This window comes from Schistocerca piceifrons, chromosome 4 (genome assembly GCF_021461385.2).
Source record: "Schistocerca piceifrons isolate TAMUIC-IGC-003096 chromosome 4, iqSchPice1.1, whole genome shotgun sequence".
Classification (NCBI taxonomy): domain Eukaryota; kingdom Metazoa; phylum Arthropoda; class Insecta; order Orthoptera; family Acrididae; genus Schistocerca; species Schistocerca piceifrons.
The window spans coordinates 316,284,249-316,310,698 of record NC_060141.1 but is presented as its reverse complement, the minus strand read 5'-3'; the positions used below and the strand labels follow the sequence as shown (position 1 = coordinate 316,310,698).

Sequence of the window (26,450 nt, the reverse complement as noted above, 5' to 3'; positions counted from 1 at the left end):
ACATATCATAGTATATTCTGCCGTACTGTCGTATTTTATTCTGTTGGTTTCTCTGTCCCATATTAATGTTGTTACCATTTTATGAATAGCTGTGACTTTATTATGCATTTAATTCTATTTACTTTTTAATGTATAGTGACGACACCTATATCACGTGTATGGTCAGTGGTTGGTAACTAAATACGAATGGGTATACACGAAGTCGTTAATGGGTATGTTGGCAATACTGGTCGAGGGCATTTGTTACAAGCGGAAAGAGCATGTTTCGAATTTTGTAGCAGAAAAAGAGGGATTGTTAAGTTTAGGTAGGTACTAGGTAGAGAACGTCTTGGAAATGGAGACAGACGTAGGACTGTACGAAGTAGAGCCTAATCGGAATGCTGAAGCTTATCGCAACTTGCAGCAAGAACCTGTTACAGGCATTGCAAAATATTTAGATATCATCGAAATTGCTGAAGGTATGTTTATTTCAGTGATGTGTGTGTGTGTGTGTGTGTGTGTGTGTGTGTGTGTGTGTGTGTGTTTTTTTTTTTTTTAGTTACTGATTTGTTTGTTCTGCAGATGGATCTACGTTACTTGGATGTTCAGAATTAACGGGGCGGTTTTGGTGTGGCTCGCTGTGGTATTTTGAGGATGCAGAACTTACGCCAGATGTGTATAAATGTCTAGCAGGCGTGGATCGTGAGACGGGTGTATGCGATGGGAAGTTCCTGCAAGATAAGTATAAAGTAAGTATTCAGCAGAAGTATTTAATTTTTCGGGAAACGAGTGACATTCACCCATGTTAGGCCGAAGTTTGCACAGTTCTGCGCTTTGAAGGAGCTTTTGTTAGGTTTATTGATATATGATGTGGCCTGATTTGTAATACTAAACAATATTGTCAGTGGTTTTTGCATGTACTCAGTAAGTATATATGCTTCTACATTTCAACAAATGTTGATTTAACATTTCTTGTCTTAGATTGTTGTTGGCGAAGACTCCGGTGTTATTCAAGTACTCGCCTTGATTGAGTCCGAGGATAAAGATTCATTTCATTTTACATGCCTCGGGTCTGCTTGCGAGCATGATGATAGTGTTAGCTCCCTTTCAACATTTAACGATAAGAAGAAGGTTGTTTCAGGAAGTTTTGATTGCAGGTAATATATCTCACATGTTTTGCCACAGTTAATTATAAGAATGCATTATTACTGTGGGTAAATTTTAATTTTAAAATGTTTATCATATTTAGTGTAAAGGTATGGGATATTGAGGCACTAGCTCCAGAACATACGTACAGACCTGCTCACGCACATCATGTGACGTCAGTGACAACTAGTCCTATGGACAGATGCCTTCTGGCATCAACTTCTCTTGATGGTACAGCACTATTGTGGGACACGAGGAAATCCCAACCATCTTCAGGTAGAAATATACTGTTAAATGAGATGTAAATTATTCTTGCTTCAGTTTAGACTAACGTATGTTTAATGTTGCAGTTTTATTGAGAGATATAGGGTTCACTTCAGTAGACTGGAGGCCACAAAAATCTGAGTTTGTTGTTGTTGGTTCCATAACTGGTGATATTTTTACTGTCGATGTCCGGCACCCGAAGCAACCTCTGGATACATTGACTGTATTTAGCAGACCTGTCTATAAACTTAGGTTTTCCAATTGGTAAGTAAACACTTCAGTTACAATTTTTATTTTTGGCGTATTCTACATATTTCATCAGTGACTTAAGTAGCAATAATTAAAGTGCGGTATACTCATCTTGTAGTGTGCAATGAGTAATAGTTTAGTTGCGCTGTGTTGGTGATCAAATTATTCGGGATGAAAAAGTTTTATTAACAGGTACACAAAGCAATCGGAAGAAGTAAAGATATAGAAATATCAGATGCCCTAATAAGATACTATCCACCGACACACGGACATAACAAGATAATTGGCACAAGAAGCCATACCACTTAACACTCCCTATCTTGTTTGCTGAAAACATGTCTGCCAAGTGACCCGACTTGGTACAGGATACAAGAATAAACGATCATTGATCTTTTCACCAATTTCTCTGTGGTTAGTTAGTTCTTTTGTGGCGATCATTATTTTTTAACAATGGCATTGTGCCCTGGTATTCAATAAAGAGTTGAGGTGGCTGTTCCACATTGATACAGAGCTCCTGCCAGAATGTGCAAAGCCACATTATTTCAGCAGCTGCATTAGATACAGCAACATACTCTTCTGTTGTAGAAATGACAACACTTTTTTTTTTTGTCTGCAATATATCTGGGTAATAGGTCCTCTGTTTAATGTGGTGACGTAACTCGGCCAAATATCAATATCTCCTGTAAACTGAGAATCTGAGTACGCACAGTGCTAGAGATTGCTCTCTGTGTTTAATTGTTTAATACTGTAGTATCTTGTACCTTGACAATATTTTTGGATGAGTTTAATCCTCTAAATACTGCGTGTATCACATTCTCATAAGGTACTGTGCATGGACTTGGTGCTGCATATCCAAAATGGTACATTTGTACATTTTTGTAAGTATAAATACGCGTATAATGTCACTACAATCTAAGGACATTAAAAGTCACAGAAAAATAGTACTTATTTTAACTTTGGTGCCAATTTAAAGGATAAAGATAAATTAATATGTAGCTATGCACTTTATTGAAAGCAAAAGTATTGCTTAATTATAATGCATAATATTGAATAATTACAGTATAAAATGTATACATGTATTTCTCATATTAACTGAAATTAATTACAAGGTACAACATACATAAAAATGAAAACGCTGAATATCAAATGCTGTCCACTTCAATTTCCCCAGCTCCACTTTGATGACAACAGTCGAAAACTACTTGACATGTTGATTCTTGCATACAAAATGTTTTCATGTTGAACATGTACAGTAGTCTTTATTCTTGTGTGGGCCCCCATTACTGGCACGGACCTATCCCTCTTTTTTTTTTTTTTTTTTTTTTTTTTTTTTTTTTTTTTTTTTTTTTTTTTTTTTTTTTCAATAAACTGTTTTGTCGATTTAGTATTAGTTGGTTCTCGGTAGTGAGGTGGAAGCATGCGCACGCACGCACATATATGTAGTGTTCAAGGAGTCTGAAAGCCATCTTTTTCAGGAAGTCCTGTTTGCTACATGTTTGATGTACATTACTGCACATCCACAATGTGTGTGCAATTATTTCTACCGTGTTCAATTATCTGAAGAATGTTGCGTTTTTCTTGAAGTCTAGTAAAATGAACGCTTTGTGTCAACTTTATCCACGCCCTCCCTCGGTATGGTTATAATCCGTTATTGGGGTAGGTTTTCCCGTTTCTGTGTCTGTTTCCTCACTATCGTGCATTGTAGATAACAGGCGGACACATTTTTCTTCTTCTTTGGGATATTCATTGTACTGAGAAACTGTGCCAATGGATAGCTAGTATAGTAGTTGGCGATAGTTACATTTCTAAGACACTCAAGATAAGCTGAACCAGTTGCTTAACTATGTCGAATTGTTTGTTTGATGTAAAGCAAGAACATTCCCTTTGTTTGTTACAGTATATCTCAAAGCTGTGCGCATAAAATCTTCTACTATCGCACATGGCATACAATTTCAGGCTATACTTTGCGTGCTTGGCAGACATCTATTGGCTGACACTACACTGACCTTGAAAGGGAAGCAGAATTTCATCAGTCGTCACAAATTCTGATAGCGAGTAATTGATTTTGCAGTTACTTCTTTAAAAGTCCCTGTACACCTCCCTAATGGCTGCTAGTTTATCTTCTTCTTCTTTTTTTTTTGTTTGCCCTCTCATCAGACCGGAGTCTTCCCATTAGAAACATACATCTGTTGTAGGAAACACAACTCGGCAAACCATCATCCCTGCACCATTATGTTTCCAAGCTCTTCAGGAATTGGTGCAGTTACTTTGGTTTAGAGCGATAAAGAATAGAAGTCCAAAAAGAGCTTTCATTTCTGAAGAGGAAATAAACAAAGAATCTCTCCCCCTTGTATATTGAATTGTACATCTCCGTTCTGAAACACACACGTTTTGTGTAACCAACAGTTTTGTCAATCATATTCATAGGTATCCGACAATGGAAACTCCAGGTAGAAGTATCAACCATATAGGAAAAGAAAGATCGCTACTTACTGTAAAAGACACACAAAGTTGGACAAGCGCAATTAAGACACTTAACATAAAGCTTTCGGCCCCAGCCGTAATTAGTAAAGAGACACAAAGTTCACACACAAGAAGACTCATGTAATGCACACATGACCGCCAACTCCATCTCGGGCCAGAATGCAACGTGGGATTCAAGCACAATCTGGAGGGGCAGGAAAGGGTAGTAGTGTATGGGTGCGGAGAGAGATGAACACTGTCTGGTGGAGTGTGCAGGGACTAGACTGCCAACATGCGTATCAGGAGGTTGTGGGGCATGGAGATGGGAAGAGGAGGAGAGGAATGGGGAAAGATGGGCAGATGTGTTGGCAGATGGCTGCAAATATAGTCTGAGGTGAGTGGGGAGGAGACAATAGGACAAATGTGGTGGAAATTGTTGGAGGGTGTGGTAACAGTATGTTACTGTAGGTAAAGGCCGGCATAATTACAGGAGTAGAGAATGTATTTTAAGGATAAATCCCATTGCAAAGTTCAGAGAAGCCGGTGGCGGAGAGAAGGATCCAGATGGCTCGGGTAGTGAAATAGTAGTTGAAATGAAGTGTATGATGATCAGCTGCTTGCTGTGCCACAGGGTGGTCTACTTCGCTCTTGGCCATAGTTTGGCAGTGGCTGTTCATCCTGGTAGACAGCTGGTTGGTAATCATATGAATAAAAAAAGCTGTGCAGTGATTGTAGCGAGGCTGGTGAATGACAGGGTCACTATTGCAGGTGCTCAGGCCCCTGATGGGATAGGATAAACTTGTGATAGGACTGGAATAGGAAGTGCAGGGTGGGTGGATTGAGCTGCATCTGGGTGTTCCACAGGGATGTGATAAATGTGGCAGGGGGTTGGGATTTGGAGTGGTATAGGGATGTACCTTTCTGTTAAATTATTCTGCCTGCCTTTTGTCACAGGAGTTCAAACCAGTAACAAACGAACCATATTTTGCCCGATGTCCAACTAAAACTTCGGCAGTCATGTAAGAATGCAAGAGTCTTGGTTTGGTAACATGGAATAAAATATTCTCAGCCTTCCAGCCACATAGTCATTAAAATTCTACAAGCTTTTGACAGGTGCTCTGTGGCTATTGTCAAGTGATAAGACTGCCAGTTTGATACTACTCTGCCCTTTTATACATTAGCTATCAGCTGTGATGTGCTCGTGGGATTGCGATATGTGGACACACAATGACTTGGTGTTCGATGTGTCTGCTTCAACTTCACAATCACTGGATAGCACACCATGCTGAGTTACAGACCACTCTCTATTAAGGGTGTTATCAGTGAGTTTTATTTTGACAGCTTCTATAATTAGTGTATCGGCAGTTGTTAGTGTGAGCCTGTACAGATGTTTCATCAGATTTGATCCAATGACTGTTTTCTGAAGCACGCTCAGCTAAATCTCGCATAGCAGATCCCATTTCATTTTTTTGTAGTTTATATGTGATAGGTGTTCATAATATTGGAGGTGTGCACTTGATACATTGACTGGCATGAAAAATGCAGCACTTCACTTTTTTACAAAAACAAATTTATTTTAAATTTGACACTTTTATGGAAATTGTGGAAGGTGTAGTTCTCAACACTTCTGCAGTGTAACACTTAGATCTTCCACCAAAACATCTTTTGCAGCTTGTACGGGGCTATTAATGGCACGTTTACTCCAGAAAGCTGATTATGACAATCGCAGAAAGATCCTACAAAAATGTGTGACTGAAAGGGGAACAGTTCAGTGTACAATAAGAGTGGGAATGCACTATTCGCCTACTTTCAGTAATGTCTTCCAGGTTGCGCGGGAAACAATTAAGGCTAGTGCAATAAACAATCAACACTTCATCATTTGCTTGCAAAGCAATGCCAGTAATATACTCTGTCTCAAAAAATTTGTTGAAGTAATTTGCTTTGATTAAACAGATCATTACGTGAAGATTAGGTGTCGTTTATTGGGTGGTGTTTTTTTTGTGCTGGTCAGTATATAATGTATATTTTCTGAATTTACTGTGCAGTTTGTTTTTATAATGGAAAAATGCATTTTATTTCCTGTGAACACTAACTTCAGATTTTTAAAAGTCAGTGTGTAACGTCTGTTTTGCATTCACATTTAATGGCTTTGCAAACTCTCAACCAAATTATCACTTTCTACCCTAGTATAGATTCCAGGCCATGCTACTGAACGGTGTCACTACAACCAAGATTTTGTGAAAGGGACGGGAACACTGTCACTCTCTAGCCCAGTTAAAAATATACTAACAGAACTTCTACTGCAAAATTAAAAAGTGAATAAGCATTTTTGACAATGAAGCAACACAAGTAGGGCTTGTAGGTCTATCTCACATTTAACAGAGGCAGCACTTTCACTTTGAGCTTTAACCTGGGTTATAGAAGTATATAGTAGTCTGTAGTTTGCAGAATGGCTGCTGAAAATTTTTGTCAAGTCAGTACTCGTTATATAGAGGGAAGTAGATTACGCGTGTTAGTGGGAATAGCCTTATGAAGACAGACATGGTTGAAATAACATAAGACGTCAGAAAATATTTAGCATGAAATATTTTCAGAGTTGTAGACGGTGATGTGGTAAGAGAGATGTCTTGTTTCACATTCTCACACCATTCAGCACAACAGTGTCAGATATGTAAACACCACTCGAGGATTAGGCCTTGTGTCTGTTCTGTCTGGCTGACTGCTGCCTACAGGGTGGTAAAAGGAGTGAAAAAGTTGGAAACATACTTTGTTTGTCATGTGGTGGCTATTGTCATTGTAATTTCATTACAGTAATGCTTGATATTTCTTCTCCTGTCGTCATGTTACTGTAATGAAGATATACCATATTTTCATTTAAGGCTGCATCTTTTATTTGCAAGGGTGAATTGATAAGATAGTAAGCCATATAGCAAATAATTTCAAAATAAAAATTTGAGCTCAGTGTTTCTAATTCTTATTTGTTCAAATAAGAAATTAATTACAGCTTTGCAAAAAAATTATTTACAGCAAAAATAATCTTCAGATGACAAAAATTTCACTGTTATTTTAAGATTAGCATGAAGAAAAGCTGACTTGTGGCCACACCTGGAAAAAAGGAGGGGGGGAGGTAGGGAGGGAATTGGCAAAGAATCTGATCACTTGCACTTCACCCATTGCAACAGCCAAATGGATGAACAGATGCATTGGACTGTTGTAAATGCCGTTGTTTGATGTGGTCTTACACATTTCCATTTCAAGTACCTTTGAAAATTTTGCAGTGGCATTATGAGGACTTCTTGCAGGTTCACCCTTTTCCAAATTGAGCTCTAAAAAATTCACTATTTTCCCCCCCGTGACTAATTTTCACATTGTTGTTATTCGACCTTTACCCTAAATGTACCAAAATGATATTGCATGAGTATTTTTTACTTGCAGTAAGCACTTACCATGCACTCTTCATGTGCAGAATTTTGCTCACAGTATTTGACAGGCTGTATTTGCTGTATGCCAGCTGTCCCCACCCTTGTGTTGCTGTGGCTCAGTCTGGTTAAACGGAAAAGAGAAAGTATATATGCAAAAGGGGAAGCATAATATGTATAGGAAGTGTATTATGGAAAGGATAGATTGCTACTAACAGTATAGTGGAGAATGCTGAGTTGCAGATAGGCACAACGAAGAGACTCCTAAATAAGTAAGCTTTCTGCCAAAAAAGGCCTTCTGAATTAGACCCCACACACACTTATGCAAATGCAAGTCAAACACATGACCACTGCAAACAACTGTGCATGGTGGGAGAAGTAATCTGGAAGGTAGGGGTAAGGGGGGAGGGATAGGAGGGTAGGGGTGAGGACAGTAAAGTCCTGTTTGTGGGAGCATACAGGGATAAGGTGGAGAGATACGCAGCCAGGTTCCGTCAGAAGGTTAGACGGTGGGGAGGAGTGGGGACGGGGGTGATTGAAAAAGGAAAGAAGTAGACTGTGGATGTGGGTGCATTGGTGGAAAAGAAGGGTGTTTAATGGGAACACAATGGGGATTGGTGGGTGGAGGACAATGACCAACAAAGGTTGAGGCCACAGTTTCAGAGGCCATTCACGCAGACAGCTTGTTGGTTGTCACGCCCACGTAGAATGCAGCTTGGCCTTAAGATTGCATGAATGGTTTCACAGTCAACTCTGCCTATTACGGGACAGGTGTGGTGGTGGTGGTGGTGGTGGTGGTGGTGGAAGGATGTATGGGACAGGTCTTGCTTCCAAGTCTATTACAGGGACATGAGCCATGAGGCAAGGGTTTGGGAACAGGGGTTCTGTAGGGATGTGAGAGTATATTGTGTAGGTTTGGTAGGTGGCAGAATACCACTCTGGGGGGAAGGGTGGGAAGGATAGAGGGTAGAACATTTTCATCTTTGGGCATAATGAGACAATTGATTCAGTTGCTGCTGAGTTTAGACTACATCTCACACCCACAGCCTTTTAACTTCTCTCCTTTCCCACGCTCACCTACCCCAACCTGCCCTCCATCTAACCTCCTGACTGCACCTAGCTGCCCTACCCTCTCTGCACCTTGTTCTTGTATGCTCCTCTTCTGTCCCTCCCACCTCCCCACCCCATCACCCCTCCCCACCCATCACCCCTCCCCACCCATCACCCCTCCCCACCCATCACCCCTCCCCACCCATCACCCCTCCCCACCCATCACCCCTCCCCACCCATCACCCCTCCCCACCCATCACCCCTCCCCACCCATCACCCCTCCCCACCCATCACCCCTCCCCACCCATCACCCCTCCCCACCCATCACCCCTCCCCACCCCCAAGATTTTTCCTCCCATTGGACAGTTTTTTGCATTGAGGTGTGTGTGTGTGTGTGTGTGTGTGTGTGTGTGTGTGTGTGTGTGTGTGTGAGCTTACTTATTTGGCACTCTTTCTGTTGTGCTTGTATGTGACTCAGCATGCTCCACTATATGATGAGTAGCAGTCTATCCTTCTCATAATATTGTCATTATTCCATCCTGGATTTTCATTGTTTGATGTATGGGAATTGGATATATGTCCTGATCTCCTCCTGCCCCTCTTTGTCCATTTCCTCCTTACCGCTTTCTGTGCCTATTTTGTCCCACCCCCTCTGTCCATCACATATTGCCCTCCTCTCTGACCTTGAACGTTCTTTATTGTTTTGCAAATTCAGCTTCTGTAGTAATATTCTCATAAATTCTCATCATAAACCTATAAAGCCATACATAAAGTTTCCCCTTTTGCAAGCAATGTTATACACACGTCCGTACATTTATTACAGTAATTTGTAGAAATTTGAAATAAATCGAGGGAGTACTTTTGAGGTTTTGCTAACACTGTTTCTACTTTATGAACTACATATTTATTTACACTCTCTCTCTCTCTCTCTCTCTCTCTCTCTCTCTCTCTGCAAAGATGCTGTAACTTACCAAACGAGAAAGCGCTGGTAGATACACAATTAAAAAAAAAAAACCACACACGCGCGCACAAATTTCAAGCTTTCGCAACCCAATGTTGCTTCATCAGGAAAGAGAGAAGGAGAGGCAAAGACGAAAGGATGTGGGTTTTAAGGGAAAGGGTAAGGAGTCATTCCAATCCTGGGAGCGGAAGGACCTTAGGGGGGAAAGAAGGACAGGTATATACTCGCTCTCCTCCCCCCCCTCCCCCCCCTCCACACACACAAATGCACACGCGCGTGCGTGCACAGGCAGACTTTTGGAGAGTTAAGATTTTAAACAGATGAACAATAGCATTTTTATTTATGTAGATGTAAATATTTTTATTTACTCAGTCTTCAATCTCCAAAAGTTCTTCAGCTTCCTGTGAAATTTTGACATAATGTTGCATTTGAATATGCGAGTGTTTTTTATATACCTACAGGAGCGCCATATGCAGGATGATTCATGAAGATACGCAAATGTTTTAATATGTTATTCTACAAGGAAAACTAAAGAAAAACGTTCATACAAACATAGGTCCACAAATGTTTAGTTAGGGCTAGTAAAAGATTTTGCCTGAAATTTAGCAACTTCGCTAATATGAAGCCCTCGCAAAACTGTAAGAGGTTAAAGTAAAGCACAATTTCGATTTATTTTGTTGTTATTGGTCTGGTGAATCAAATGAAACATGTCCCAGATATGTATCTGCAGTAGTTTTCCAGAACATCCAGAGAAGCAAAGATTATTGTACAAGTAAATTAGTTTATTTTCCATTAAGAATGTGGAAACATTTGTCATTGTTGGCAACCGTTAGTGAGTTGTTAGTCATTACCTAACCTTGAAACAAGGTAGTTTTCTGTATTGTTCAGGGAAGGAACATAACACAACAGTGTATTTAAGTGAAACCACATAGTATCTGTTGTAGTTCAACATAAATTAATAAAAGCAATTATCTATCATACAGTTTCAGTCAACGTTATTACCATCATTTTTCCAAAATTCTCTAACTTCTGTTGAAAACTTTGTGTAATTGTCTGGAATTAAAAACAAATTGGGCCAAGTAGTTAATAAATTAAAAATTTTACGAAATTACTTCTTTGCTTTTCTGGATATTCTGGAAAACTACTGCAAATACATGTCTGGGGCATGTTTTATTAGTCACCAGACCAATAACAACTAAATAAATTGAAATTGGTTTTCTTTAACCTCTTACACTTTTGCGATGGTTTCATATTAATGAAGTTGATAATTTTCAGGCAAAATCTTTTGTTAGCCATTACTCTGTAACTAAAATTTGGCGACCTATGTTTATATGAGCTTTTTTCTTTAGTTTTATTTGCAGAGTAACGTATTAAAAATTTGCATATCTTCATGAATCACTCTGTTGTTGTGGTCTTCAGTCCAGAGACTGGTTTGATGCAGCTCTCCATGCTACTCTATCCTGTGCAAGCTTCATCTCCCAGTACCTGCTGCAACCTACATCCTTCTGAATCTGCTTAGTGTATTCATCTCTTGGTCTCCCTCTACGATTTTTACCCTCCATGGTGCCCTCCAATGGTAAATTTGTGATCCCTTGATGCCTCAGAACGTGTCCTACCAACGGGTTCCTTCTTCTTGTCAAGTTGTGCCACAAACTCCTCTTCTCCCCAATTCTATTCAATACCTCCTCATTAGTTATGTGATCTACCCATCTAATCTTCAGCATTCTTCTGTAGCACCACATTTCGAAAGCTTCTATTCTCTTCTTGTCCAAACTAGTTATCGTCCATGTTTCACTTCCATACATGGCTACACTCCATATAAATACTTTCAGAAACGACTTCCTGACACTTAAATCTATACTCGATGTTAACAAATTTCTCTTCTTCAGAAACGATTTCCTTGCCATTGCCAGTCTACATTTTACATCCTCTCTACTTCGACCATCATCAGTTATTTTACTCCCTAAATAGCAAAACTCCTTTACTACTTTAAGTGTCTCATTTCCTAATCTAATTCCCTCAGAATCACCTGATTTAATTTGACTACATTCCATTATCCTCGTTTTGCTTTTGTTGATGTTCATCTTATACCCTCCTATCAAGACACTGTTCATTCCGTTCAACTGCTCTTCCAAGTCCTTTGCTGTCTGACAGAATTACAATGTCATCGGCGAACCTGAAAGTTTTTATTTCTCCTCCATGGATTTTAATACCTACTCCGAATTTTTCTTTTGTTTCCTTTATTGCTTGCGCAATATACAGATTGAATAACATTGGGGATAGGCTACAACCCTGTCTCACTCCCTTCCCAACCACTGCTTCCCTTTCATACCCCTAGACTCTTATAACTGCCATCTGGTTTCTGTACAAATTGTAAATAGCCTTTCGCTCCCTGTATTTTACCCCTGCCACCTTCAGAATTTGAAAGAGAGTATTCCAGTTAACATTGTCAAAAGCTTTCTCTAAGTCTACAAATGCTAGAAACGTAGGTTTGCCTTTTCTTAATCTTTCTTCTAAGATAAGTCGTAAGGTCAGTATTACCTCACGTGTTTCAACATTTCTACGGAATCCAAACTGATCTTCCTCGAGGTCGGCTTCTACCAGTTTTTCCATTCGTCTGTAAAGAATTCGCGTTAGTATTTTGCAGCTGTGATTTATTAAACTAATACACTCTGTATGTATAACAATTTTATTCTTGTATTTTATTTATATGATATGGTGCTCCAGTAGGTGTCAGAGACCTCGTGAATATTAGAATGCAACTTGTTAAAATTTCAAAGGAATTGATGAAGAACTTTCGGAGCTACAGTTTTGAGCAAATGAACATTAACATTTTTATGTAATAGATTTAATATTTAAAAGATCTCTAGAATCTTTATTTGCTAGTTTTATATATTTGCCCCTTTCACAATAAATATATTTCACTATGTTCAAATCTACGTGTGAACAGTAATGTATTCTACACTGTACTGTTGTCTGAAGTTATGGCATATTGCTATACATAACAGCTAATGTAATAGCATTGTCAAATGAATCTTTGTATTTCTTTTGTCATGAGGTATCTATATAGGGAATGCAGTAAATCTGCAAGGCTTTTTTGACTGTGTGAAGTCTCAACTATGTTATCTCAATCTTAGCTAAGCCCTCTGCGTGTTGATGCCCCCCCCCGCCCCCTACTCCCATTCTAAAATTTGTTTACAATGTGTGATGTTTCAGAATTTCTGTGAAATGTGCTTCTGATATCTTAAACTAGCTGACACTGAAGTTGCGTTGCTTGAAAGTTTGAACAAAGAAATCTCATCAACAGTTGATAGTCCAGGATGGAATAACAATGTGAAAAGGATAGATGGCTACTTACCACATAGAGGAACCATCAAGTTACAGACAAGCACAATGAAGAGACTGCTAAACATGGAAGCTTTTCAAAAGCTTAAAAGTTCAGCTGCCGCAGACAGGCACAATGTCTGTGACTCAATGCCTCTATGTTGTGAGTAGCAATCTATTCTTTTCATGTTGTTCTCACTAAGAGTTGATGCTTAAACTTTCATGCTTTCATGGTAATCTGCGGAAAATGTTGAAGAGTTGGTAAAAATACAGTTCTTTAATTTGGAAGCCAGAATAAGGTGTGTGTGTGTGTGTGTGTGTGTGTGTGTGTGTGTGTGTGTGTAAAATATTCTTGGTCTGTGTTTTATGAAGACGGCAATATAACAACTTACTTAGTTTAGTCAGTGTCTTATAATATATAAAGTGAAATGAGCAAAATAAGTATCACGAGTCGCACGCTCGGTGCAGTAGAGAACAGATGTACTAATGCTGTCGCTCCACTGTGACGACTCACGGATGCGACCTGGCACACATCTTCCGAAGGGTGGGGTGGTGGGTCACTGCTTGGTTGAGCCTGCTTCCGAACAGGCTTTATCTGGCCATTCGCATATGATGACAGAAGAGTTGGATGTGGCAGACCGTTGTCAGGTGGAGCCTTCTCTCTTGCCTGCTACACTGACACTGCCTGCATTGGACTTAACAGATGGAAGACTTGTCCAGTGATGAAGACCCACTGGTGCACAACCCAGCACTAAGCACGCTTCCAACTGCAGAGTGCAAGCATCGCAAAACTGCCAGCGTGCTGTTCCGCCTCGATGGCGAGCGGCGCAAGAGGTCAGATGTGGTGCAGACAGGCATCCAAAAGAAGGCATCCAAGAAGAAGAGATAGACCACTGTCTCAACTACAGGCAGCAAAAAGGGCACCATAGCTGACAACAGCATGGCGGGGCTTTCCTTTTCTAGTCAAAGCGAGCAGCAAGGCCAGCTACTCCCCCTCCCCATGGTCTACATAAACTGCCAACCGTTTCAACATGTTGATGGAAGAAGATATGACAGAGCAGCAGGGGAGTGATACCGATGCCTAAGGCGGCCACCCTACACAGAAGATTCTGCCAACTCCCACCCAGCAACAACAGTCAGCCGGACAGGTGGTTGCTTCTCATTGTACTACAAGTGGAGGAGGACTACTGAGGATTCCTGCAGCTCCTGAATAAGTGGACTGTGTTGACGACATAGTAAGGGCTGCGCGAGAAAACCTGGTGAGACTTCAGGTTGTAAAGTCAGCAGACTACCGGATGTGCTGGCAGAGGCATCAGTGTGAGTGATCCACTGGTACTTGTGTGCCTCGCTTCCAGAAAAACTTTTGAAGGTCATATGCAAGGGCTTCCCCAATTCAACAGGCCCTGAATTCCTGAAGAAGGAGCTGACTGACATGAAATTTGATGTGTGTAAAGTAACATGCATCAAATCCTGTGTCACATACGAGGGGATGTTATTGCTGTCGGTCATCACAGCCGACACACTTGAGAACAGACATTTCTTAAAGCTCAAGTGGGCGGCCAACCCAAAGGTCAGTGGATCATTGAAGCAGAAGGGGATGGTGAAGTGTTTCTGCTGCCAATAGGTGGGGCATGAGACTTGCCACTGCTCCTTTCCAGGGGCATGTGCAAAATGTGCCAAGAACCATGCCAGCGGGCACTGCTCATATCCAGACGCGCACACCCAAGAGTGCAAACTGCAGCGGTCCGCACACGGTGAGTTACAGAGGCTGTGAAGTTAAAATAGCCGCAGTAACACGCCAATGCAGCAAGCTGCCGCCCAAGCAGACAGCCGGATAGTCTTTCCACTGTTCGTGTCCAGGCATGCAGGCAATGACAAGGCAGGCCCATGTAAAGATGACACTGACCAGCGAGAACAACGCCTGTGGCCCATAAGCAAATGGCAATCTGAGAAGGCGCATCTGTGTCGTGAAGTGTGTCTGGGAGGGCACACCAGATCAGCGAGCCGACCCACCAAGGAGGACGGCATGCAGAGCAGAAGCAGGCAACATGGTGGAAAGCAGGAGGAGTGGCAACACTATGACCACACCTCAGCTGCACCCAGCCGCCATGCAGCACCCAGTGCGAACAAGTGACCTAGCTGCAGTTGTCGTCTCACACTCTGCAGTGCTCAAAAAAAGGTGACACGTCTAGCTGAGACACTGCAGAGAGTATTTGAGGCCCTGCTGCCAACCGTGGCCACGCTGACTGCAATGCAAACACAGCCTAAGCTGCTCACAGCGTTGTCCGTGCCTGAAGTATTTAAGCCTGGGCCTCTCGAGTGCCCATGACAGCTGACTGCCTCAGTCAGTATAGAAGCCAAAATTTTGAAGAGGGCTAACCTCAGCTGGTGACAACGAAAACAGAAGAAACGTACCAGTGACCAAAAGAAATAGTAGGGGAGGCATAGCAGCCATGACTGCTGGTATCCCACTGCAACCAGGCGGTGACAGTGATCCCTGAAGAAGTTGCCAGTGTGCAGAAATGTGGAAATACAACAGGTTATGTCATGTGGGTGTTGAAATTAGAAAATTTGAGATCTCTCTGATATTGTGGATGGAACTGAATTGCTTGAAGAATGCGAAACAGCATAAAAAGACAAAGGCATAGCATTATATGTGGAGGGCAATTGACAAAAACATCAGGCCACATGTCTTGTGAAACTTCCAAGGTTATGTCCAATAAACTTTAAGCAATACACAAAAGCGATTTTTCTCAAAGATCTTGGCTGTTACTTAAATAATTTTATAGTTCTAAACATGATAAAACTAGACTAGTAATATAATGGCATTGCAGAATAGGACATTTGAACTGAATTGTCTGAAAGGCAGAAAAGATGTTGGAAACTATAATCCTACTCGGAGTACTGTTGTGACAAATTCGGCAGTGTCTGCTATAACCTCGGCCAGCAGTTCCCCGGTATGTGTTGGCAGTGTTACGTTGTGTGTTGTGCATAGCAAGTGCAGTGCAGAAATTGGTATGGTGCTCAAATGCTAGGAACACAGTGTTGGGTCTCACAAGGGAAGGGTCCAATAACACATGTTGAAACCTACCCTGAAATCTTCTACAAAATTTTAGTTGCTAAGAGGCACTGCAAGTATTAAAAAAATATCTGAAAATTTCCAAATTTGTAGTATGCCAGGCGGTGGTAGAAATGTACACCCCTGCTGGTGCTGCAGCTCTCTCTCTCTCTCTCTCTCTCTCTCTCTCTCTCTTTCTCGAGGTCGGCAGTACATTTGTATAACATCTATTACGAATTATCAGTTGCTTTTTGCAGCATTGGTAAGTATTGACCATACAGATAAAGTTGAATTAAAATTTATTGTGCTTTCATAAGGCATGCCTGCTAATAGTACCTCTTTATTTTCCCTTCCAATTTCACCGTAGTATGGAATCAAATTAATGTTCTCAATTTAGGAGTGGTGAAATATGAAAAACATGGTTTACAACTGAAATCGCCTACTTCTTTTGAGGATGTACATATGATATGTGTCATTTGTTAGTTGATTTCCTTGACATTCATTCGAATGATATCGACATTTTGTTTGAAATTGTGTATACGGTAGAAATGGCAAATAACTGTGAAGATTCCAATAATTGTGGCTCAGATGTCGGCTGTGCCAGTAACATTTCTGAATAAAAATACCTTCCAAGCCTTAAAAAAAATACAGTAACAGCTTTCAGTGACAAAGAAAAGGCAGTGAAATACTGGTTAAACGAAGGAGGGGAAAAAACGCTTGATGTTACGCAGTGTGCAAAGGCGTTTTTGTTTTGTAAAATCGGCGCATGGACTGTAAAAATGGAAGAATGAATTACATGAAATAAGAAATATGTGCCAAACGGAAACCCGAAACAATATGGATGAAAAACTGTTTGAAAGATTTAGAACTGTTCGTGAGAGGCTATGGACTGTTGCCAATGGAGATATAAGACTGGGCCCTCAGAATTGCTTGTGGCATGAACATTGCTAATTCTCGGGCTTCATTGACCTGGCTTCACAGGTTCAAGAAATTGTACAGAATAGGAAGTAACAAAATTACCAAGTTTGTCATGTAAACATGTAGAACAGCTGTCAGTGACAAACAATCCTATAGATAAATTCATAGCCGATATTAAGACAAAACTTACTGTTACCCCCCCAACTGCTGTTTACAATGCTGATCAGTCAACTTTCATGAAAGAACTGTGTGCACACCATACTTCTATCATTTCAGGGTGAAAAGACAGTCGGTTGTCCAATCAATGAATGCAATGATACATTCATGTAGGATAATGCCAGTGATAAGTATGAGTGGTTTTCAGTTTCCGCAAATGTCTGTCTGCAAGAACTGCAGGGTAAATTACGACCAAAAATTTTAAAAAAATGGACTGTTCAGTTGCAAATATATTGTAATCAACTTATCAAAATCTGGAAAAGTGGGAAGGAATAATTTCCAACATTTACGTTGGAACGTATTCCGACCAGCTGCAGACTCTAATTCATTTCTTTTGTTGGAATCGTGGTCTGGACATGACACGTCTGTTTTTGTGGAGGATCTAATTCATTTCTTTTGTTGGAATCGTGGTCTGGACATGACACGTCTGTTTTTGTGGAGGACAATGAAAAATCTGTAGGTGTAATGTGGATTCTGCCTGGAACTACTAGTGCGATAAAGCACTTTTTCGACAGTGGAAAGCATTTTTCAGGAAATTCGGGCAACATATTTTCTGACATGTCTCTCTCATTTCGGGTTTATCAGTGGAACAGTATTCTTAATCTCCAGTCATTTGCACATTACCAGTTTTCTTCACCACGCCTAACGAATTTATTTGATCAAGTATGCCTGGTATGCAGCGCAATATGCAGAACAATGGTTGGGATCATTTCTGACTACATCCCAGTTCTGTATAAGTAAAACTAGTGGTTACTGCGAAGTGTCTGACTGCATCAATTTTTCCTTTGTCCAATGTGCCTGGTGGAAGAAAACTGTTTTTGTCATTTAATAGACACTTCCCATTTTTGTGATGACTTCAGGATAGTCAAATGTACAACATTCAAACATCATTATAAGAAATGTCGTACAGGAATTGTTATAAAATGTAGTACTGCAAGACGAATTTAATTTCAACAAATTAAGTCCTCATGGATGGAAGTCATCTGTGACATTAAACATAGCCATGATTTTATTTTCTCTGCTAGCCACCTTCATCAGAATTACATGCACAAGAATTGTGCTGTCGATATGAAGTTATTAAATGTTTGTATGGTTGAAGCCAGATTTTCACAGGAGCAAATGAGCATAAGCAAAAGAGAATTCCACCAAACAGCGTTCATAGGCAATGTTCGCTACCTCGTGTTATCTTCCGTTCCTGCTAGTATAACGATTCTACCCATATATAAACGCATGATAGTGAATTTTCTGCAAATGCTCATGCAGGTGTTCACTTCCATTCGCTCCATTGTAAACCGGCTTTAGATTATTGAAAATAGTGTCCGTGAACTCCGGTGCTGCGTGAATGATTTGCCAATTTGCACCCTAAGTGGGCAGGGCTGTACAAACTGCTGTTCTTCGCATGGTAAAAATGTGTAACTTCAACATTTTTTACAAAATACATGCTGTGCCTCTTAGCAGCTAAAATTTTGGCAGTGCATTTCTTTCATTGTCTTCTTCCTGTGTAAAAAAATTCAGGGTAGGTTTCGGCATGTCTTATTTGACCATTCCCGTGTCAGTGCAACTGTGCTGTTTTTTGTTTTTGTATTATATAGGTTCCTTATGAGAAATTTGCACTTACCCACACACTTACTTTGTCAAATTTTTCGAGTTTTTGTTCGGGATTGCTGTGGTAATCAAATTGGTTGTATTGTGATTTTCAAGGCAGCGAATAATTTCAGCATCCAACTAAATTGTTCCCTCCAGAACATTACCTGTTTTATGGTAATAGAGCATGTAAAGGCAAATGTCAGCCATCCAGATGGAGCCTAAAATTGACAAGTGATGACCCAGGTGCATTCTTGAGTGGAAAACTATGAAAAGAGTACAAGATCAGTTTATTCATTTAACATATAGTGAAATGTGTGAAGAACTGAATGTTTCCTGTCTGGCTGTCGGCCAACCTCCATTCTGGCCTTGTAACCTAGTCCTATGGTTTGTGCAGGAGTTACTGCAGGCACAACAATTTACATTTGCAGTGAGCCAATTGGATAATCACTATGCAGCTGAAGTGTAGGACATTATCACTGTGCTACCACAGGAAAAATCATATGCTAAGCTAAAATCGGAGCTGATACAGCAAGTTGCAGCTTGACAAGAGCACCAGACATTTCAGGTCCTCATAAAAAGAGGACCTAGATCATCTAAAACCCTCATGGTATTTACAGCACCTTCACAGTAAGGTGGATACTAATCATGGTTGCAGATTTTTCTGTGCACTCTGTGAAGCTGCAGGCTACTGCTGCAAGTTAAGGCAATAATAGCAACTTGGAATGATATCTCATTGGATGTAGTATAGGAACTGGCTGATAGCATGCAAGAAGTAATTGTTCCAGCACAGGTTAGTGCAGCGCTATAGTACCACGGCACCACAGATGCCTGTAGCGCATGCCGATTATGATTCCCTTGTGACCAAAGTCAAGCTACTGTGTGCCCAGCTCAGCAAGTTATTGTCACCAAACAGTTCAGAAGACTACTGCTGCAGGCACTGTAGCCGACTTCTAGGAGTCGGCCTACCAGCAGTACCGAATCATCTTGTTGAGAACAGCTGGTGTGTTGGTACCATTAGTGGTTCAGAGAGCAAGCATGGAAATGTACCACACCATGTAGCTATTTTAAATGCCCACAGAAGGCAGTCCTAGAGGTAGGTGGTGGCCCATCATCATCAAAGTGCCTGTTTATTACTGATTGCAGCTCTGGTTTGAAGTTTCTCATTGATACTGAATCTGACTTGAGCATTCTCCCACGATTTCAGAGACATTGCTGCGGACCATCCACAGCACTCTTAACGGCAGCAAACAGCTCAGCCATAGCTACGAATGGGATGGAGTTTGGAAATGAATCTAGGACTACGAGCGCATGGAACTCCATTGGCTCTTATCTTTTGGCTCACTACAACCTTCTGCCTGATGTGGTAAATGCTCGGCTGGTTGACAGTATCACCAGACTTGCTGCTACCAGATTCCACCGCAGTACCACTTGACAAGGTGTGAAGGTAGTCTGTGCACAAGGGTGAGTACATCATCCTGCTTACCCTTTACCCAAACATAACCAGGCCGCCAAGCACTTCCGAAACAGATATTGCACATACAACACCTGGACTGCCCGTCTCGTGCAGGATGAGACTTCTGGTGCCCGATAGGCTTGGCCATAGCAGAAGTAGAATTTAGCACCTTGGCGCATGAAGGCATTATCAGACCATCAGCAGTTCATGGTCCTCAGCTTTGCACCTTGTGCCTGAAAAGAATGGGGTTTGGTGCCCTTGCGGAGAGTACCATGCACTAAATGCAAGAATGGTACCTGATCAGATATCTCGTGCCACTGCTACAAGATTACAACCACACTCTGCATGGCACAACCCTCTGTAGTTTTCTTTTTACACGTCAAGTTCCATGGGATCAAATTGAGGAGCAAACCTCAAAGGTCATGGAACATGTCGGTACATAAAATTACGACATAAAAGTAATAACAGATAAAAATTAATGTTTATGAACCCGAAAAAAGTCAGTCCATAGGATTAAGTAAACGCAGTCAACAATAAAATAAGAATCAGCTTAATTTTTCAAGGAACCCCTTCACAGAGTAGGAGTTACCCATGAGGAAACTCTTAGTTTAGATTTGAAAGTGCATGGATTACTGCTAAGATATTTGAATTAAAGTGGTAGCCCATTGAAAATGGATGCAGCAATATATTGCATGCGTTTCTGCACAAGAGTTAAGGAAGTCGATCCAAATGCAGGTTTTTCTGCAGAGTGTTAACTGAGTGTAAGCTGCTTATTCTTGGGAATAAGCCAATATTGTTAACAAGAAATGACAATAAGGAATATATATATATATATATTGAGAGGCCAATGTCAAAATCCCCTGACTCATGAACAGGGATCGTCCAGAGGTTCGCGAACTTGCACCACTTATTGCCTGAACAGCCTGTTTGAGCCAAAAGTATCCTTTTAGAATGGGAAGAGTAACCCCAAAATAAAATACGGTATGACATAAACGAATGCAAATAACCAAAGTAGACTAATTTTTGTGTCAAACAATCACTCACTTCAGATACAGTTAGAGTAGTAAAAATGGTAGTATTAAGTCTTTAAACAAGATCCTGAACGTGGGCTTTCCATGACAGCTTACTGTCTATCTGAACACCTAAAAATTTGAACTCTTGTTTCACTAATCAATTGCCCGTTCTGTGAAATTAAAATGTCAGGTTTTGTTGAATTGTATTAGAAACTGTAAAAACTGAGTCTTACTGTGATTTAGCATTAGTTTATTTTCTGCTAGCCATTAACTTAAGTCATAAACTGCACTATTTGAAACTGAGCCAATGTTGCACACAACATCTTTTACTATAGAAATATTTTAGAGTTACCCATAATATTAGAGGGTATATCATTTATATGAATAAGGAATAGAAGTGGCCTAAACACTGATCCCTGGAGCAGCCCCCACTTGGCAGTACCCAACTCAGACCCAACATCACAGCTGTTCGCACCATTGTGAATAATGACCTTCTGCTGACTGTTGCTAAAGTAAGAGGTGAACCAATTGTGAGCTACTCCCTGTATCCTGTAATGGTCCAACTTCTGGAGCAATATTTTGTGATCAACAAAACCAAATGCCTTAGTTAAATCAAAAAATATACCAAGTGATCGAAACTTTTTGTTTAACCCAGCCAGTACCTCACAAAGAAGAGAATATAGCATTTTCAGGTGTTTGACAACTTCTAAAGCCACACTGTACATTTGATAGCAAATCGCGTGATATAAAATGATCAATTATCCTTACATACACAGCCTTTTGAATAACTTTTGCAAACACTGATTGCATAGAAATAGGTCTAAAATTGTCCACATTGTCCCTTTCTCCCTTTTTATAAAGTGGATTTACTACTGAGTACTTTAATTGTTCAGGAAACTGACCATTCCTAAAGGGAAAAAATTACAAATATTGCTAAATACAGGGCTAACGTGTTCAGCACAGTACTTTAATATTCTGCTAGACACTCCGTTATAACCATGAGAGTCCTTAGTCTTAGTGATTTAATTATTGACTCAATCTCCCTCTTTTATGTATCACAGGAGTATTTCAGACATCTCGGAAAGGCATTTGCCAAGAAAGTTATATCATTCCCTGTAGAAACTAAATTTTTATTTAATTCACCAGCAATGCTCAGAAAATGCTTGTTAAATACTGTACATATATCTGATTTATCAGTAAGAGAAATATTTTTATTGCGAACTGACTTTATATCGTTGACCTTGTGCTACTGATCACACTTCCTTCAGGCCTTTTGGACTTTTTAAGGGCATTTTAGTGACATTTTGGCTGAGTACTGTGGCACAGACTTGAGTTTTGTAGATTTGATCCTCCAAGACCTTCCATTATGCTTCACGTATCTATATGATGTGCTAGTGTTCTGAGCTGACAAGGAGCAACACTACAAACACTGGCAAGAGGGTATTAGTCACCTGGAAAATTACAGTGTTGTCTTTAACACTGCCAAGGGCAGTTTTCAGACTGCCGGAAATCACCTTTCTTGGGGCACTAGATCACGTCAGCCGGTTCCCTGCCTCAAATAGCAATAGTAGGTGCCATAATGCACATGTCAGTCCTCTTCCATAAAAGAATTATGCAGATTCTTAGGTATGTTAAACATCTATGGCTGTCACTTGCTGCTCACTGTCGAATTGCAGGAACTGCTGACACCAGCGCTCGCAGGAGCAAAGAGGAAAGACAGTTGTCTGATACAGTGGACAGAGGAGATGAACACCATCTTTGACAAAATCAAACAGAATATTGCTAATGAAACACTGCTTGCACATCTGAATCTGCATAGCTCTTAGCTTTGGTTGTTGATGCGAGTCAAACTTACTGCCACAGAGTGTCAACAGTACATGAAGTGCCTGGCAGGTGTTAGCTTTCTTTTCAAGGAAGCTATCACTATCGAAATGGAGCACTTCATCCATGAGAGTTGTTGGCAGTATATGAAGCTGTTAAATAAACACTTCCGCCCACAGATTAAGGCTTGGGTGTTTACTATATTTACTCATTCAGATGGAACAGCACAACTTGACCCCTCACTCTTGTTCAACTGGCTGGAGTTTGTCACCCAGTTTTGCAGAGATATTAACCACGTATCTGCCTTAGACAATATTGTAGCAGACTGCTTATTGCGCGTCAGCTGTGTGACAAGCCATATAGATTTTACAGTACTGATGCAGGCACAGCAAGCTGGCGATGAACTTCATGCACTCGTAGAAGATGCCAGTTCATCACTCCAGCTGCAGTTGTTTGACATTCCTGGGACAGAGGTGAAACTATACTACGGCGTCTCCAAAGGAAGACCTCGTCCGTTCCCTTTACTAGCATTCCCCAAGCAAGCGTTTGATCACAATCACGATTTATGTCATCCAGGAGTATGACCGACCTTCAGTCTCTCGTCTTTGTTGTGGGGCCACTGCTGCCCTTAAACGGCAACAGATATCTATTCACAATGATTGGTTGGTATACATACTGGCCAGAAGCAGTTCCCCTAGATAATATTACAGCTGAAGTAGCCTCTGCTTCTGCATCTACCTTGTTAGCTAGGTTCAGTTGTCCTCAGTATATCACTATTGATTGGAGATGACAATTTGAATCAGAACTGTCCAGTTATCTTGCCAAGTTTTGCGGGTATGAGCATCACAAGGCTATGAGCTGCCACCTGGCCAGTAATGGGATGCTGGAGCCTTGGCACCGTTTTTTGAAGCAGCAATTATGTATTGACACGTCTTAGACAACTGCCTTGTCATTCATTCTCTTGGGCACAAGGATAGCGTACAAAACAGACGTAGAGTAAATTCGTTGATACAAACTCTCTGTATCCAACAGGACCAAATGGAACTCTTGTGCCAGCTTCATGAACATAGAGCATGAGCTCATCCATTGCAAGCTTCTCAACATGACACACCTTATTTTTACATACTCCATGACTTGGAAATGTGCACACATGTCATGCTATGCATGGCAGGAGTGAAGGCACCATTAGACACCTTACAGGTATTTTGTAGAATGGACAGTCTATGGTCTCAGTTGGTAGGGTGTGTGGCAGTGCCACCTGCTTTTATTTCTTAAATTGTTGTCCTCAGTGTCAATGTACTGACTGAAAAATGGGTTGTGTGGATTCAGACACTGACTACTTTAAATGATGTAGCCGACATATGCACAGTTAAGTTTTACAGTACTTTAATTTCACCGTTCACAACCCCCTAATAATACAGTTATATGGCCAGTGCACTATTGTTTAACTTTTGATAAGCATCATTAATAGTTAGCAGGTGAAACTCCATATACTGCTACAATAGTTTCTTGTTGAACATCTACGAGCAGCAACACCTAACCACAAAGTTCAGTTCTTGAAGAATAATTATGTACATATGGAGCAGTCACTGTCATTGGTTTTTACACATGGCCTAATTAACACTTATTTCACAGTTAAATTGAAGCATTGTTGTTGTTGTTCAAACCAGCACAGGTTACTTGTCTGAGACTCTGCCTTGGACTGACTGCCTCGTGACCAAAAATTGGGCTATATACATATACAAAGATGATGTGACTTACCAAACGAAAGCGCTGGCATGTTGATACACACACAAACATGCACGCAAAATTCAAGCTTTCGCAACAAACGGTTGCTTCATCAGGAAAGAGGGAAGGAGAGGAAAAGACGAAATGATGTGGGTTTTAAGGGAGAGGGTAAGGAGTCATACCAATCCCGGGAGCGGAAAGACTTACCTTAGGGGGGAAAAAAGGACAGGTATACACTAGCACGCGTGCAGACATTTGTAAAGGCAATATATATAAACAAAGATGAAACTGTGGGTTGCGAAAGCTTGAACTGTGTGTGTGTGTGTGTGTGTGTGTGTGTGTGTGTGTGTGTGTGTGTGTGTGTGTGTGTCAACATACCAACACTTTTGTTTGGTAAGTTACATCATCTTTCCAGAATGAGATTTTCACTCTGCAGCGGAGTGTGCGCTGATATGAAACTTCCTGGCAGATTAAAACTGTGTGCCCGACCGAGACTCGAACTCGGGACCTTTGCCTTTCGCGGGCAAGTGCTCTACCAACTGAGCTACCGAAGCACGACTCACGCCCGGTACTCACAGCAGAAGTGAAGCTGTGAGTACCGGGCGTGAGTCGTGTTTCGGTAGCTCAGTTGGTAGAGCACTTGCCCGCGAAAGGCAAAGGTCCAGAGTTCGAGTCTCGGTCGGGCACACAGTTTTAATCTGCCAGGAAGTTTACATGATCTTTGTTTTTAGATATATTTTTCCCGCGTGGAATGTTTCCCTCTATTATATAATCACAATAATAGGTGCTGAAACTACACAATGTTCAGAGTTTAATTTACAGGAGTTACAACTAAAATTTAACTCATTAAATCAACTGAATACGTCGAAAAATTACGTCTTAACAGTTTCTTCTACTGCAAGAGTTGGGCCAAATTATTTGTTTAAATCGTGAAATTACCAAATATCATTACACAAACAATACTTTTGACAAAACTGTTAATTACTTTGGAATTAATTCAAGGCTGGTTTTGTTAACATATTTTCGAATAGAGCCAAATAGGTACTTTAACAATACTAGCATTTCATCTTATAAATGTTTAGAATTATTACAGAATTTATATTTGTTTATATGTCAACAAGAGAATTTGTTGCAAAAAAATTACTGATTTCACCCTATAACAAAAGTTACTGACTAGGAATAGTCAAAATAAATTAGAAAATCAATTACATAAAACTAAGCAAAAAATTAGATCTGTTTTTATAATCTTTAAAACTGAGGGTCAACCTTTCTCTATTATGAAAATGCAGATTATATTCACATATGTTAGTGGTGATTAGTTAAAATTGAAGAAGAAGAAGAAGAAGAAGAAGAAGAAGAAGAAGAAGGGGAAGAAGAATTTAGAGGCAGATGGCAAAACAAGATAGGAATTAAAATTATTCCAGCTTGCTTCATCACAGGTGAAGCCAGCATTCCTGCTCCACAGTGCAGGACCACCTTCCACAGCCAATCTGGGGCAGCTGTTGCCTCCAGTACAGACAACCAGTTTGTTGCTGCAAGCACAACCTCAACTACCAGCACAGATGACTCACTCTGGACACAGAGTATGCTTCCCCACACATCCTGGACACCGACGCTCCACTTCCGCTGAGGGGCTGACATAATGACTACTTCAGCAGTATCTGCTATCCCAGTGGCCAGCCGTTTTGCGGCACATATGGGCAAGCTTATGTTCTGGGTTGTGCACAGAGCAAGTGTAGCACGGAAGTTAATTAGTGTGATGTTAGACTGCTAAGAGTGCTGTGTTGTCTTGGTGCAGCTG

The 26,450-nt window shown here is 40.7% G+C and overlaps 1 protein-coding gene across 1 annotated transcript in view; it reads left to right on the top strand.

The window, feature by feature from the left end:
• Positions 1 to 217: 217 nt before the first annotated feature.
• Positions 218 to 26,450, top strand: part of LOC124795465 (methylosome protein 50-like) — a 47,288-nt gene continuing 21,055 nt past the window's right edge. The window contains exons 1-5 of the mRNA XM_047259493.1: positions 218 to 458; positions 562 to 728; positions 961 to 1,136; positions 1,229 to 1,401; positions 1,476 to 1,653. Of these exons, the coding sequence (XP_047115449.1) occupies positions 335 to 458; positions 562 to 728; positions 961 to 1,136; positions 1,229 to 1,401; positions 1,476 to 1,653 (818 nt within the window). The 5' untranslated portion in view covers positions 218 to 334. The remainder of the gene's footprint in view (positions 459 to 561; positions 729 to 960; positions 1,137 to 1,228; positions 1,402 to 1,475; positions 1,654 to 26,450) is intronic.